Here is a 16,792-nt window from a genome sequence, read left to right as displayed (position 1 = left end):
TTATCGTCCAACAATTTTATTTTAAAATCACAAGCTTTCGGAGATTATCTCCTTCGCCAGGTGAGCAGTGAATGAGGTTCTCAAATCGCATATCTTGTATTAGGCTGGGACACCATCACACCAATCAAAGGTGTCGTTGGTGTTCAGACAGATTAGCCACGGAAAACAGTCGGTCCCAGTACACTGAATACACATTGTGTCAAATTACACAGACAGAGAGAAAGAGACCCGAAAGGCAGAGAGAGAGAGAATATTAAAAACAGATAAGTTTTTTTCCCCCCTTGCTGGTGGGGTAACGTGTAGCGTGACATGAACCCAAGATCCCGGTTGAGGCCGTCCTCATGGGTGCGGAACTTGGCTATCAATTTCTGCTCGACGATTTTGCGTCGTCGTGTGTCTCGAAGGCCGCCTTGGAGAACGCTTACCCGAAGATCGGTGGCTGAATGTCCATGACTGCTAAAGTGTTCCCCGACTGGGAGGGAACCCTCCTGTCTGGCGATTGTTGTGCGGTGTCCGTTCTTCCGTTGTCGCAGTGTCTGCATGGTCTCGCCAATGTACCATGCTCCGGGGCATCCTTTCCTGCAACGTATGAGGTAGACAACGTTGGCCGAGTCACAGGAGTATGAACCATGTACCTGGTGGGTGGTGTCCTCTCGTGTGATGGTGGTATCCGTGTCGATGATCTGGCATGTCTTGCAGAGGTTGCCGTGGCAGGGTTGTGTGGTGTCGTGGACGCTGTTCTCCAGTGTACTGGGACGTGCTGTTCACCGTGACTGGCCTGTTTGAACAACAACGACATCTTTTGATTGGTGTGATGCTGTCCCAGCCTAATAGAAGATATGCGATTTGAGAACCTTCCACTCATTCACCTGACGAAGGGGATAATCTCCGAAAGCTTGTGATTTTAAAATAAAATTGTTGGACTATAACCTGGTGTTGTACGATTCCTTACATTGGACTCTGCACGTCGGGAGGGAGAGGGAGAGAGAGAGAGGGGCTCATCAAACAGGTTGGAGGAGTGGATTCAATCTGCACTAAGGTCACTTCAATGAAGGCAGCCCTCCCTCTTCCTTTCACCTTGCTGCCCCGAGCACCGTTTCCCTGCTCCTGGGTCACTGCTGCTCCGAGTCTGGCCTTTGGTTGATGCCTGGGGTCAATCCCTCCCCCGAATCCCCATCCTGGATCCTCTCTCGCTAAACAGCTCAGGTGAGAGCAGGGACATGGCAGGCCTTTCATGGGAGCGTCACTCTGTCCACAACTGACACCCTGTCCCTTCCTAACAGGTCAATCCCATCACCTAGAATCTTACAGCACAGGAGGCCTCTCGGCCCATCGTGCCTGTGCTGGCTCTTTGAAAGAGCTGTCCCATTAGTCCCACTCCCCTGCCCTTTCCCCATGGCCCTGCAAATGTTTCCTTTCAGTGATTATCCAATTCCCTTTTGAAAGTTATTATTAAATCTGCTTCCACTGCCCTTTCAGGCAGCTCATTCCAGATCATAACTCGCTGCGTAAAATAAAACCCTCATCGCCATCTGGTTCTTTTGCCAATTACCTTAAATCTGTGTCCTCTGGTTACCAACCCTTCTGCCAATGGAAATAGTTTCTCCTTATTTAATCTATTAAAACCCTTCATAATTTTGAACACCTCTATTAAATCTCCCCGTAACCTTCTCTGCTCTAAAGAGAACAATCCCAGTTTCTCGACATAACTGAAATCCCTCATCCCTGGTACCATTCTAGTAAATCTCCTCTGCACCCTCTCCAAGGCCTTGACATCCTTCCTAAAGTGTGGTGCCCAGAATTGGACACAATACTCCAGCTGAGGCCTAACCAGTGTTTTATAAAGGTTTAGTATAACTTCCTTGCTTTCGTACTCGATGCCTCTATTAATAAAGCCCAGGATCCTGGATGCTTTTTTTCTTAAAACAGCCTTCTCAATTTGTCACCTTCAAGGATTTGTGTCTGTGCACTCCCCAGGTCTCTCTGTTCCTGCATTCCCTTTAAAATTGTACCATTTAGTTTTGTTGCCTCTCCTCATTCTTCCTACCAAAATGTATCACTTCCCACTTCTCTGCGTTAAATTTCATCAGCCATGTGTCTGCCCATTCCACCAGTCTATGTCCTCCTGAAGTCTGTTACTATCCTCCACATTGTTTACTACATTTCCAAGTTTCGTATCATCTGCAAAGTTTGAAATACCCTGAATACCCAAGTGCAAGTCATTAATATATATCAAAAAGAGCAGTGGTCCTAATACTGACCCCTGGGGAACACCACTGTATATTTCCCTCCAGTCTGAAAAACAACCATTCACCACTACTCTCTGTCCCTTAGCCAATTTTGTAACCATGCAGCCACTGTCCCTTTAATCCCAGGGGCTTCAAATGATCCCTTCTGTCTCTGGACCCCGTTTATACCGTCCTTCCCCAAAAACTTATTCCACAACTCTGCCCTCTGGTGTAGAAAGGTCCCAGCCCTCTGACTCCAACTCCCTGGTTTAGATGAGTGGAGGCCTCCAGCCCATGGAGCACCCCATCTAACGGCCCATGAAAGGACTCTGTGTTTTCCCTCCGCTCCCCAACTGAGAGCCTCCCCTCCGGGTGTTCCATCCTGCCCACACTCGCCCCAGTTTGTACACACGTTCCCTTATCCTGCAGTCAAACTTGGAATGAAAATATGCAGAATCTTATCTGCCTCTACAAGGCCCCCTTGTCAGAAGATGGTGAGTTCGAGCCCCACTCCAGAGACTCGAGCACCTAATCCAGGCCGACACTCCCAGTGCAGTACTGAGGGAGTGCCACACTGTCTGAGGTGCCGTCTTTCCGATGAGACGTTAAACTGAGTCCCTGCCTGCCCCTCTCAGGTGGATGTAAAAGATCCCACGGCCACGAATGGGAGAAGAGCAGAATTCTCCCCTGGGTGTTCTGGCCAATATTTATCCCTCAACCAACGCCACTAAAACACAGATTATCTGGTCATTATCACAACGCTGTTTGTGGGATCTTGCTGTGCACAAGTTGGCTGCCCGTTTCCAAAATTGCAACAGTGACTACACTTCAAAATAGTACATTACTGGCTATAAAGTGCTCAGGGACGTCCCGAGGTCGTGGAAGGGGCGAAATAAATGTACGTTTTTTAAAAAAAACTAAGTCCCTTTGACACTGGGGATCAGTCCTGCAGTCCTTTTAACCCCTGGTCCCCTGGTACCCAAGCCCTAGACCACCCCTCTTTACTCCGAGGGCTAGTGGAGGGCAGTTGGGGCAAGGGATGCTTTGCCACAAAGTGCCTGAAGCAGAGCCCACTGCATCTTTCACAGGACGACTGGATCACCGTATGAAGCTGAGGGTCGTGCTATGGGGGAGAGAAGGGGAGAGGGGCTTATGTCCTGGGAGGTGGAGGGAGCTAAAACCCACAAACTTCTGACTCGGAGGGGTGAGTGACGCTGACCGAGGAACGAGACAGGGTCCCCGAGACCGGGAGCAGTAAGTGGAGAAGGGGTGGGTGTTGCAGACTGAAGCCTGTGCTGGGTGCTCCTACCATTGGTGTCCCTCATCTCTTCCTCTCGCTGCTTCATGTAGGCAAAGTCATTGACGATCGACTCTGACAGATCCTCCGATCGTCGCAGCTCCACCTCAAGTGGCTTCAGCTTCTCCGCCTTGGCGATCTGGGCAGGGAGAGAGAGAGAGAGAGACGGTCTGTAAGATCGGACAAAGATGTAGTAAATCCATTGTTGACTTGAGAGACCCACACTACAGAAAGGATATTGAAGCACTGGAGGCAGTGTGGGAAGGATTTACAAGGACGTTACCGGAATTGAGTGGATGCGGACGTGCCCGTCACGATAGATTGAGCAGGCTGGGGCTCTTTTCTCTGTAAAAGACTAAGAGGAGACCCGATAGAGATATTCAAAATTAGGATTGGTGAATGTGGAGAAACTGCTTCCACTAGTGGGGGAGACCAGAACAAGGGGGCCGAAATATAAGAGAGGCACGAAAAGATCAAGTAAAGAATTCAGGAGGAATTTCTTTACAGAGAGCGGTGAGAATGTGGAACTCGCTGCGACACAGAGTGATTGAGGCGAATAGTATTTAAGGGGAGGCTTGATGCGTATATGAGGGAGAAAGGAATCGAGGGATATGGGGGCAGAGTGGGAGGAGGCTCGTGTGGAGGATAAACACCAGCATGAAGCCACTGGGCCGAATGGCCTGTTCCTCTGCTGTAGATTCTACATTACCGCAGGGAAGGGGATATAAAGCACGGACACTCACATCTTCATAGTTCTTGGCTTCAACTCCATGTTTGGTGTTGAGAATAATCAGCTGGTCAGGAACTCGAAAATGGCCTGAGAACAAGAAAACACCAAGCTTAGGACCGGCCCCCACCGACACCCCGTGTGGGATCGGCCCCCCGCCGACATTACTGGTCCATGGTCATGGAACTGCGCACTCCCACAGGGGCCCCTGAACCCCCAAACCCATGGGGACTCCGCACTCCCACACGGGTCCCTGAACCCCCAAACCCACAGGGACTCCGCACTCCCACACGGGACCCTGAACCCCCAAACCCACGGGGACTCCGCACTCCGACACGGGACCCTGAACCCCCAAACCCACGGGGACTCCGCACTCCCACAGGGGCCCCTGAACCCCCAAACCCACGGGGACTCCGCACTCCCACAGGGGCCCCTGAACCCCCAAACCCACGGGGACTCCGCACTCCCACACGGGACCCTGAACCCCCTGGCTTCTGTGATGGTGGGGATACCGGGAGGAGGCCGAGATGGATCATCCACTCGGCACTTCTGGCTGAAGATGGTTGCAAACGCTTCAGCCTTGTCTTTTGCACTCACGTGCTGGACTCTGCCATCACTGAGGATGGGGATGTTTACAGAGCCTCCTCCTCCCGTTAGTTGTTTAATTGTCCACCACCATTCACGACTGGATGTGGCAGGACTGCAGAGCTTTGATCTGATCCGTTGGTTGTGGAATCGCTTAGCTCTGTCTATAGCATGTTGCTTCTGCTGTTTACCATGCATGTAGTCCTGTGTTGTAGCTACACCAGATTGGCACCTCATTTTTAGATACGTCTGGTGGTGCTCCTGGCATGCTCTTCTACACTCCTCATTGAACCAGGGTTGATCCCCTGGCTTGTTGATAATGGTGGAGTGAGGAATATGCCGGGCCATGAGGTTACAGATTGTGCTGGAATACAATTCTGCTGCTGCTGATGGCCCACAGCGCCTCATGGATGCCCAGTTTTGAGCTGCTAGATCTGTTCTGAATCTATCCCATTTAGCACGGTGGTAGTGCCACACAACACGTTGGATGGTGTCCTCAGTGCGAAGACGGGACTTCGTCTCCACGAGGACTGTGCGGTGGTCACTCCTACCAATACTGTCATGGACAGATGCATCTGCGACAGGTGGATTGGTGAGGGCAAAGTCAAGTAGGTTTTTCCCTCGTGTTGGTTTGCTCATCACCTGCCGCAGGCCCAGTCTGGCAGCTATGTTGCTAACAGTCCTTTTATACTTGTTTTAACTGTATGATTCACTTGTTTTATTCCTTCTGCTAGCTGCACTTGTGTATTTGGGCAACAGACCTACCAGACCACATCTAGAATACTGTGTGCAGTTTTGGTCTCCTTATTTAAGGACATAATTGCTTTGGAGGCGGTTCAGAGAAGGTTCACTCGACTGATTCCTGGGATGAGGGGGTTATCTTATGAGGAAAGGTTGGACAAGGTGGGCCTGTACACACTGGAGTTTAGAAGAATGAGAGGTGATCTTATTGAAACATATAAGATCGTGAGGAGACTCGAAGGGGCAGATGCTGAGAGGATGTTTCCCCTTGTGGGAGAGATTAGAACTCGGGGACCACAGTTTAAAAATAAATGGTCTCCCATTTAAGACGGAGATGAGGAGAAACTTTTTCTCTCAGAGGGTCGTGAGTCTATGGAACTCCCTTCCCCAGAGAGCGGTGGAGGCAGGGTCAGTGAATATTTTTAAGGCTGAGTTAGATAGATTCCTGATTAACAGGGGAGTCAAAGGTTATAGTTGGTGGATGGGAAAGTAGGGTTGAGGTCACAATCAGATCAGCCTTGATCTTATCAAATGGCAGAGGGGCCGAATGGCCTACTCCTGCTCTTAATTCGTAAGTTCTGATGCTGTTTTTCTCACTTCTTAAAAATATCACACTTGTTTTTCATCACTGCTGTATTATTTTTTAATCAGTTATTTTATTATTTCCTGTATTTTTTTTATGAACCTGAAGTATTTATATTACCTGTGACACTATTTGTGACCTGGACTTTGTTCTCATCCCTTTTTCTTATCAGTGAGCTATTTTCACTTTTATTATTATTTCTGCCCGAGCCCTCCCCGTACCCCAGGACCCCCCCCTCGGACTCACTCACCCGGGGGCAGGCGGCTCTCGAAGCAGATCTCAAACATGTCGTAGTCGTCAGTGGTGAAGGCGAATTTGCCCTTAGTCGCCTCCTCCTTAGAGTACAGGATGTGGCCGGAGGAGTCCGTCACCTGGGGGAGGGGAAACAGAGAGGTTACACCCTGGCTCCAGCCCGGAACTGTCCCCCACAGCTCCCTCCCCACACCACCCTCCCAATGGTGGAAAGGTACAAAAAGATCATTAAAAAGGATAATGGAACGTTGGCCTTTATCTCGAGGGCTGGAATACAAAGAGGTGGAAGTTATATTACAGCTGGACAGAGCTCTGGTCAGACCCCATCTGGAGACACTGCGTCCAGTTCTGGGCACCGTCCCCTCAGGAAGGATATATCGGCCTTGGAGGGGGTGCAGTGCAGATTCACCAGAATAATACCGGGGCTAAAAGGGTTAAATTACGAGGACAGGTTGCAGAGACGAGTCTTGTATTCCCTCGAGTGTCGAAGATTAAGGGGTGATCGAATCGAGGGGTTTAAGATGATTAAAGGATTTGATGGGGTCGATAGAGAGAAACTATTTCCTCTGGTGGGGGGAGTCCAGAACAAGGGGGAATAATCTTAAAATTAGAGCCCGGCCGTTCAGGGGTGATGTCAGGAAGCATTTCTTCACACAAAGGGGAGTGGGAATCTGGAACTCTCTCCCCCGGAAAAGGGGGAGGCCGGGGGTCAATTGAAAATTTCAAAACTGAGATTGATGGATTTTTGTTGGGTGAGGGGATTAAAGGGAATGGAACCAAGGGGGGAAATGGAGTGAAATACAAATCAGACATGGTCGGACTGAATGGGGGGACATGGTCGGACTGAATGGGGGGACATGGTCGGACTGAATGGGGGACATGGTCGGACTGAATGGGGGGACTCCCCTCCCCTCCCACCTCCCCTCCCCCCCCCTCTCTCTCCCTCCCTCCCCCCTCCCCCCTCCTCCCCCTCTCCCCCCCGCTCTCTCCCCCCTCTCTCTCCCCCTTGAGGTGGGGGCGGGCGGCCGGCTGTTCGCTCAGCTCGGACTCTCCGCTCACCAGCCTGTCCTTGTGGATCTCCTCCCGCAGACACTTCCTGGCGTTGGACGGCAGCTGGAAGGAGATGGCGCCGGCGGCCAGCAGCTGGTTCAGGGCGGCGAGGGGCAGGAGCAGGGCGGGGGGAGGAGGTGAGGGCCTGAGGCCGGGGACTGGGAGTCGGGGAGGGCCTGAGGCCGGGGAGGGGCCTGAGGCCGGGGACTGGGAGTCGGGGAGGGGCCTGAGGCCGGGGACTGGGAGTCGGGGAGGGGCCTGAGGCCGGGGACTGGGAGTCGGGGAGGGGCCTGAGGCCGGGGACTGGGAGTCGGGGAGGGGCCTGAGGCCGGGGACTGGGAGTCGGGGAGGGGCCTGAGGCCGGGGACTGGGAGTCGGGGAGGGGCCTGAGGCCGGGGACTGGGAGTCGGGGAGGGGCCTGAGGCCGGGGACTGGGAGTCGGGGAGGGGCCTGAGGCCGGGGACTGGGAGTCGGGGAGGGGCCTGAGGCCGGGGACTGGGAGTCGGGGAGGGGCCTGAGGCCGGGGACTGGGAGTCGGGGAGGGGCCTGAGGCCGGGGACTGGGAGTCGGGGAGGGGCCTGAGGCCGGGGACTGGGAGTCGGGGAGGGGCCTGAGGCCGGGGACTGGGAGTCGGGGAGGGGCCTGAGGCCGGGGACTGGGAGTCGGGGAGGGGCCTGAGGCCGGGGACTGGGAGTCGGGGAGGGGCCTGAGGCCGGGGACTGGGAGTCGGGGAGGGGCCTGAGGCCGGGGACTGGGAGTCGGGGAGGGGCCTGAGGCCGGGGACTGGGAGTCGGGGAGGGGCCTGAGGCCGGGGACTGGGAGTCGGGGAGGGGCCTGAGGCCGGGGACTGGGAGTCGGGGAGGGGCCTGAGGCCGGGGACTGGGAGTCGGGGAGGGCCTGAGGCCGGGGACTGGGAGTCGGGGAGGGGCCTGAGGCCGGGGACTGGGAGTCGGGCCTGAGGCCGCTCGGTTCCTGCGCGGTTTCCAGGGGCAACGGATTCCGGGTCAAGGCCCAGCGACCGTTACTATGGGCGGCCTGGTATTATGGGATGGAGGGAGAGGCCTGTCCCCAACTTTAGTTCTTTCAATGTGGACGCCGGGCAGGGTGGGATGTGTCGGAGGTCCCCGGGGTGTTTGGGTCACGAGGGGAGGGGGGAGACAGGCTGAGGGTGGGGGGGACTCGGTTTGGGGTGAGGGAAGAGGGGGAGACAGGCTGAGGGTGGGGGGGGACTCGGTTTGGGGTGAGGGAAGAGGGGGAGACAGGCTGAGGGTGGGGGGGACTCGGTTTGAGGTGAGGGAAGAGGGGGAGACAGGCTGAGGGTGGGGGGGACTCGGTTTGGGGTGAGGGAAGAGGGGGAGACAGGCTGAGGGTGGGGGGGGACTCGGTTTGGGGTGAGGGAAGAGGGGGGGACAGGCTGAGGGTGGGGGGACTCGGTTTGGGGTGAGGGAAGAGGGGGAGACAGGCTGAGGGTGGGGGGACTCGGTTTGGGGTGAGGGGGAGACAGGCTGAGGGTGGGGGGACTCGGTTTGGGGTGAGGGAAGAGGGGGAGACAGGCTGAGGGTGGGGGGGACTCGGTTTGGGGTGAGGGAAGAGGGGGAGACAGGCTGAGGGTGGGGGGACTCGGTTTGGGGTGAGGGAAGAGGGGGAGACAGGCTGTGAGGGTTTCAAATCAGTAAAATAGGTCCTTGAAATGTGGCTCATTCCAGCAGACAGGTCTCCTGGTCAAACCAGTCCTGCCCTGGGCTGTCCCTGGATTAACATGAGAATGGACAGGTCCCTGAGGGAGACACATTGAGATTCAGTCTAATATCTCAAATGATGTGGAGATGCCGGTGATGGACTGGGGTGGACAAATGTCAGGAATCTTACAACACCAGGTTATAGTCCAACAGTTTTATTTGAAAATCACAAGCTCTCGGAGGCTTTCTCCTTTGTCAGGTGAGTGTGGGATTCCATGAAAGGCACCGCTTTATAGTCAGAGCACAATGCCTGGTGATTACAGATAATCTTTCCAACTGCCCGTTGTCAAGGCAATCAAAGGAGTCGAATAGTGTTCAGACAGAGAGACACGACATACGGGACAATCAGTATATTAAGTAGTCCCGTATGTAACGTCTCTCTGTCTGAACACTATTCGAATCCTTTGATTACCTTGACAACGGGCAGTTGGAAAGATTATCTGTAATCACCAGGCATTGTGCTCTGACTATGGAATCCCACACTCACCTGACAAAGGAGAAAGCCTCCGAGAGCTTGTGATTTTCAAATAAAACTGTTGGACTATAACCTGGCGAGGGGCAGGAGCAGGGCGGGGGGAGGAGGTGAGGGCCTGAGGCCGGGGACTGGGAGTCGGGGAGGGGCCTGAGGCCGGGGACTGGGAGTCGGGGAGGGGCCTGAGGCCGGGGACTGGGAGTCGGGGAGGGGCCTGAGGCCGGGGACTGGGAGTCGGGGAGGGCCTGAGGCCGGGGACTGGGAGTCGGGGAGGGGCCTGAGGCCGGGGACTGGGAGTCGGGGAGGGCCTGAGGCCGGGGACTGGGAGTCGGGGAGGGGCCTGAGGCCGGGGACTGGGAGTCGGGGAGGGGCCTGAGGCCGGGGACTGGGAGTCGGGGAGGGCCTGAGGCCGGGGACTGGGAGTCGGGGAGGGGCCTGAGGCTGGGGACTGGGAGTCGGGGAGGGGCCTGAGGCCGGGGACTGGGAGTCGGGCCTGAGGCCGGGGACTGGGAGTCGGGGAGGGCCTGAGGCCGGGGACTGGGAGTCGGGCCTGAGGCCGGGGACTGGGAGTCGGGCCTGAGGCCGGGGACTGGGAGTCGGGCCTGAGGCCGCTCTCGGGTCGCTCGGTTCCTGCGCGGTTTCCAGGGGCAACGGATTCCTGGCCCAGGCCCAGCGACCGTTACTATGGGCGGCCTGGTATTATGGGATGGAGGGAGAGGCCTGTCCCCAACTTTAGTTCTTTCAATGTGGACGCCGGGCAGGGTGGGATGTGTCGGAGGTCCCCGGGGTGTTTGGGTCACGGGGGGAGGGGGGAGACAGGCTGAGGGTGGGGGGGGACTCGGTTTGGGGTGAGGGAAGAGGGGGAGACAGGCTGAGGGTGGGGGGGGAGACAGGCTGAGGGTGGGGGGGGACTCGGTTTGGGGTGAGGGAAGAGGGGGGAGACAGGCTGAGGGTGGGGGGGACTCGGTTTGGGGTGAGGGTAGAGGGGGAGACAGGCTGAGGGTGGGGGGGACTCGGTTTGGGGTGAGGGAAGAGGGGGAGACAGGCTGAGGGTGGGGGAGACTCAGTTTGGGGTGAGGGAAGAGGGGGAGACAGGCTGAGGGTGGGGGGGACTCGGTTTGGGGTGAGGGAAGAGGGAGAGACAGGCTGAGGGTGGGGGGGACTCGGTTTGGGGTGAGGGAAGAGGGGGAGACAGGCTGAGGGTGGGGGGGACTCGGTTTGGGGTGAGGGAAGAGGGGGAGACAGGCTGAGAGTGGGGGGGACTCGGTTTGGGGTGAGGGAAGAGGGGGAGACAGGCTGAGGGTGGGGGGGACTCGGTTTGGGGTGAGGGAAGAGGGGGAGACAGGCTGTGAGGGTTTCAAATCAGTAAAATAGGTCCTTGAAATGTGGCTCATTCCAGCAGACAGGTCTCCTGGTCAAACCAGTCCTGCCCTGGGCTGTCCCTGGATTAACATGAGAACGGACAGGTCCCTGAGGGAGACACATTGAGATTCAGTCTAATATCTCAAATGATGTGGAGATGCCGGTGATGGACTGGGGTGGACAAATGTCAGGAATCTTGCAACACCAGGTTATAGTCCAACAGTTTTATTTGAAAATCACAAGCTTTCGGAGGCTTTCTCCTTTGTCAGGTGAGTGTGGGATTCCATGAAAGGCACCGCTTTTTTGTCAGAGCACAATGCCTGGTGATTACAGATAATCTTTCCAACTGCCCGTTGTCAAGGCAATCAAAGGAGTCGAATAGTGTTCAGACAGAGAGACACTACATACGGGACAATCAGTATATTCAGTAGTCCCGTATGTAACGTCTCTCTGTCTGAACACTATTCGAATCCTTTGATTGCCTTGACAACGGGCAGTTGGAAAGATTATCTGTAATCACCAGGCATTGTGCTCTGACTATGGAATCCCACACTCACCTGACAAAGGAGAAAGCCTCCGAGAGCTTGTGATTTTCAAATAAAACTGTTGGACTATAACCTGGTGTTGTAAGATTCCTTACATAATATCTCAAAGGCTGAAGTGGAGAGCTCCCCGGGGGTAGGGGATGGCCGTGTGTCTCGTCCCAAACCCTCCCCAGGGGCGGGGACAATCTCTCAGTCTGCCGGGGTCCTCCAGCCTGTCCTGAGTGTATTTCTCTCTCTGTCTCTCTCCCAACTTTTCTCTCTCTTTAGCTTCTCTGGTTTGTAACCGGGATTTGTGTTTCAGTGTTGGGGCTGAGGGATTGTTGGTGTAACTGGGAGAGGGAGTGGGAGGCGGGGGGCGTGGAGAGAGGGGGAGTGGGAGGGAGGGAGCTCTGGGCTCTTGCTGTGCCTTTTTAATCCCTTGCTTTTGTATTTTACTCAATTCCCTCTCTCTCTCTCCCTCTCTCCCCTCAGGAATCTTTTCGATGAAATGCTGCAAGGAGATGATCCAGAAAGAGACATTTTGTGAGAAGGAGGAGGATGAGGGGGAATCCTGGGCCAAGAATCGTTCTCTCCGCTGGGGACTGACTGACTGAGACCTTCACCGCAGCCTGGACCCGATGGGGGTCATGTGAGTAATGTCTGGGTTACTCTGGGGGATCACTGGGACATTCTGGGGACACTGGGGGATCACTGGGACATTCTGGGGACACTGGAGGATCACTGGGACATTCTGGGGACACTGGAGGATCACTGGGACATTGTACAGGAGCTGACACTGAGACACACACTGACCGTCTGACAGTGCAGCGCTCCCTCAGTACCGACCGTCCGACAGAATATTACCATCTGTTCGAGCCCAAATTCCTCCCTTCATTCATTGCAAGTGCAACTTTTCAGAAATAACACAAAGTGGATCAAACTATTATTCAGAGGCTGACAATGTGACATATCTCGGGTCTTAATTGAAATTAAAAGCTCTTTCAGGGAGCGTCCTGCAGCACGCAGAGGGCCCAAATGTGAAAACAGCCTCCAAATGTTTTCTTAGTTTGAAGTTTAATTTTTGAAAAGGTCACTGACAACTCAGAAAGAAATCGTGTTAATTCCGAAGCCATTTTGGGCCCCCATGTGAAATTGTATTGTAATGGAACCACACAGACACATGGGGAAGCTCGGGAGCAAACTGATTGGAATTTGAGATTTTAATCCCATATTCATTTGTGGCACAGCTCAGCTCAATTCAAACCCAATGTCTGTGCAAGGATCACGTGTCTCCTGACTGTACAGTCTGTGTGTGTGTGTGTGTGTGTCTCAGTCTCACTGGTCCCATAACATAACTTTAAAGCAGTAAAATTAACCAGAACCTGCTCCAAAGACAAAACCGATCCAGATCTTGAAGGTGTGATGATTTCCTCCTTCTCTCTGCTCTGTTGGTGGGAGGCTCATTTCCAGTCCCAGGTATTTGTCTATTCCCCATGTCTGATGGGTTGGTTCCTGTGAACAGTTTGTCAGAGAGTGTTTCACTGCCTAAGGGTGTTTACAGAGAGATGTGAGGAATCTTACAACACCAGGTTTTAGTCCAACAGTTTTATTTGAAAATCACAAGCTTTCGGAGGCTTTCTCCTTCGTCAGGTGAGTGTGGGATTCCATGAAAGGCACCGCTTTATAGTCAGAGAACAATGCCTGGTGATTACAGATAATCTTTCCAACTGCAGGTTGTCAAGGCAATCAAAGGATTCGAATAACAGGATTGGTTTGACCAGGAGACCTGTCTGTTGGAATGAGCCACATTTCAAGGACCTATTTTACTGATTTGAAACCCTCACAGCCTGTCTCCCCCTCTTCCCTCACCCCAAACCGAGTCCCCCCTCCACACTCACCTGACAAAGGAGAAAGCCTCCGAAAGCTTGTGATTTTCAAATAAAACTGTTGGACTATAACCTGGTGTTGTAAGATTCCTTACATTTGTCCACCCCAGTCCATCACCGGCATCTCCACATCATCTTTACAGAGAGAGAGAGAGAAGCAGCTCCCATCCTGGTCTGAAAGACCCAGTCAATGAGAGATTTATAAAAACAATCCAGCCCAGTGCAGTTAAACCTTGTCCCCTATTAATCCAAACACACCATATTGTGAGCAAAATTCAATATTTCACAGGGCCAGTGAGTCCCAGACACGGATTGTACCCACCTCCCTAAACTAAACTCAACTCCTTACTGGAAAAAGTGTCTGTCAAAACACAGCCCGTTTCGGGACTGAACCCCTCAAATAACCGTTACACTCAACATTGCAATCTCTCAGTGAATCGTTCCCTTTTACCCACTGTGTACTGTACATGTGCAGGAGCTGACACTGAGACACGGGCCGTACCGTACCTGAGTACTTTCCAAACAAGAGAAATTGAGAGAGACAACAGAGAGAGAGGGGCAGAGAGAGAGAAAAGCACAGAGAGAGAGGGGGCGAGTGGCAAAGAGAGGGAAGGGGAGAGAGAGAGAGAGAGAGAAAGTAAGAGCGGGGAGAGAGTCAGAGAGAGAGAGAGAGAGAGGTCGGGAGAGAGAGAGAGAGAGGAGGTGAGAGGCAGAGGGAGAGAGGGGGACAAAGAGAGTGAAAGACAGAGAGAGTGAGGTGGAGAGGCAGAGAGTGGCTTGGTCCTGCCTGGTGATTTACCCGATTCCTGCGAGCAGCCAGGCTTCTCTGGGCTGTTTAATGGCTTCTCACCAGCAAGGGGGGCCCCCATCTCCCACCTCGCAATAAACTCTTTCAATCAGATGCTTCCCCTCACCCTCACACATTACCACTGTTGCAAGCCGCACACGCACAACCCACAGGTCACACACACTGGCAGCTATTCAACCATGACAGGCACATCACCCAAACACTCTGCAGGACCCTCACTGACTCACGTCCCGCTTTCTGGCAGGAGACCCCCTCACACTCTCTCCCCCTCTCTCCGTCTTTTTCTCTCTCTCCGTTGCTCTCGCTCTATCCCTCTCTCCCCCTCTCTCTCTGTCACTCCCTCGCTTTCGCTGCCTCTCTACCCCTCTCCCGTTCTCGCCCTCTCCCGTTCTCGCCCGCTCCCTGACGGGGGAGAGATTGAACAGGGAGAGGGGGGGGAGAGATTGAACAGGGAGAGGGGGGGGGAGAGATTGAACAGGGAGAGGGGGGGGAGAGATTGAACAGGGAGAGGGGGGGGAGATTGAACAGGGAGAGGGGGGGGAGAGATTGAACAGGGAGAGGGGGGGGGAGAGATTGAACAGGGAGAGGGGGGGGAGAGATTGAACAGGGAGAGGGGGGGAGAGATTGAACAGGGAGAGGGGGGGAGAGATTGAACAGGGAGAGGGGGGGGAGAGATTGAACAGGGAGAGGGGGGGGAGAGATTGAACAGGGAGAGGGGGGGGAGAGATTGAACAGGGAGAGGGGGGGGAGAGATTGAACAGGGAGAGGGGGGGGAGAGATTGAACCGGGAGAGGGGGGGGGAGAGATTGAACCGGGAGAGGTGGGGGGGAGAGATTGAACAGGGAGAGGGGGGGGGGAGAGATTGAACAGGGAGAGGGGGGGAGAGATTGAACAGGGAGAGGGGGGGGAGAGATTGAACAGGGAGAGGGGGGGGGAGAGATTGAACAGGGAGAGGGGGGAGAGATTGAACAGGGAGAGGGGGGAGAGATTGAACAGGGAGAGGGGGGAGAGATTGAACAGGGAGGGGGGAGAGATTGAACAGGAAGAGGGGGAGAGATTGAACAGGGAGAGGGGGGAGAGATTGAACAGGGAGAGGGGGGGAGAGATTGAACAGGGAGAGGGGTGGGGGAGAGATTGAACAGGGAGAGGGGGGGGAGAGGGGGGGGGGGAGAGATTGAACAGGGAGAGGGGGGAGAGATTGAACAGGGAGAGGGGGGGGGGAGATTGAACAGGGAGAGGGGGAGAGATTGAACAGGGAGAGGGGGAGAGATTGAACAGGGAGAGGGGGGGAGAGATTGAACAGGGATGGGGGAGCTGCTAATTCAAACAAGAGAAAACAGTAAAGCCCACATGGCAAGAAACAGAACAGAAGTTGCAACAAAGTCCAGAAATTGTGTCTCCGGGACCCAGGGACAGAAGAGAAAACAAACCCAGGGGAGGTTTGAACTCTGCAGCAAACACTGAGCAGCACAAACAGACAGACAGACACCTGTCAGGGGAATCAGAGGCAAAGCACCAGAGAAAAATCCTGCAAACTTGGATTCGGGAGAGAAGCGAGAGAGAGAGTTAGTGGGAGGGAGGGAGGGAGCTCTGGGCTCTTGCTGTGCCTTTTTAATCCCTTGCTTTTGTATTTTAATCAATTCCCTCTCTCTCTCTCCTCAGAAATCTCTTCGAGAAATGCTGCAAGGAGATGATCCAGAAAGAGATATTTTGTGAGGAGGAGGAGGAGGAATCCTGGGCCAAGCATCGTTCTCTCCGCTGGGGACTGACTGACTGAGACCTTCACCGCAGCCTGGACCCGATGGGGGCCAGGTGAGTAATGTCTGGGTTACTCTGGGATCACTGGGATATTCTGGGGACACTGGGGGGGGAGGTCACTGGGACATTGTTGTCGTTGGACCTGTTGTGCTGGTGGTCGAAACATACTTTTTCCAAGATGGTGGCCCATGCTGTCCCCGTGCCATAACACATAGAAATATATAAATACATTATCAATATATCGATAATATATATTATAAATACAAGTTGTTGTTGTGGTTGTGGCCCAAACACAAAGGCCGCCGCTCTGGCTGCACTCTGGGCTGACCGGCTGCACTCTGGGCTGACCGGCTGCACTCTGGGCTGACCGGCTGCACTCTGGGCTGACGGGCTGCACTCTGCCATCACTCTGGGGTCACTGCGGGATCACCGGGGGCACTCTGCCGGCCACTTGCCGCCATCTGATGATGCGGCGGTGGCCATTTTTTCCAAAATGGTGGCCGCGCTGGCTGCCATTTTGTCCAAGATGGTGTCTCGCCGGCCGCCATTTTGTTTAATTTATTATTTAAATAATTCAATTGTTTAAAATGTAATCTAAATAATTCAATAGTTTAATTCAATATAAAAATAATCAATTGCTTAATTTATGATATAAAGAAGCCAATTGTTTAATTTATTATATCAATAATTATTTAATTTAATGTATAATTAGTTCACTAATTGTATAAATAATTCAATAGTTTATATTATATAAATAATTCAATACATTAATTCATCATA

The 16,792-nt window shown here is 53.9% G+C and overlaps 1 protein-coding gene across 1 annotated transcript; it reads right to left on the bottom strand.

The window, feature by feature from the left end:
- LOC137310785 (uncharacterized) lies at positions 1–16,528 on the bottom strand. Its single transcript, XM_067978403.1, has 7 exons — positions 16,468–16,528; positions 15,685–15,743; positions 7,473–8,435; positions 6,412–6,532; positions 4,269–4,342; positions 3,538–3,664; positions 1–827 (listed from the first exon to the last, which is right to left on the bottom strand). Exons 1-7 carry the CDS (start codon positions 16,526–16,528, stop codon positions 613–615), a joined length of 1,620 nt encoding a protein of 539 aa, XP_067834504.1. The 3' UTR covers positions 1–612.
- Between the last annotated feature and the right edge of the window lie 264 nt (positions 16,529–16,792).

This window comes from Heptranchias perlo, unplaced genomic scaffold, assembly GCF_035084215.1.
Source record: "Heptranchias perlo isolate sHepPer1 unplaced genomic scaffold, sHepPer1.hap1 HAP1_SCAFFOLD_275, whole genome shotgun sequence".
Taxonomy (NCBI): Eukaryota; Metazoa; Chordata; class Chondrichthyes; order Hexanchiformes; family Hexanchidae; genus Heptranchias; species Heptranchias perlo.
The sequence above is the reverse complement of the archived record's forward strand: the minus strand, read 5'-3'. Positions and strand labels throughout refer to the sequence as shown.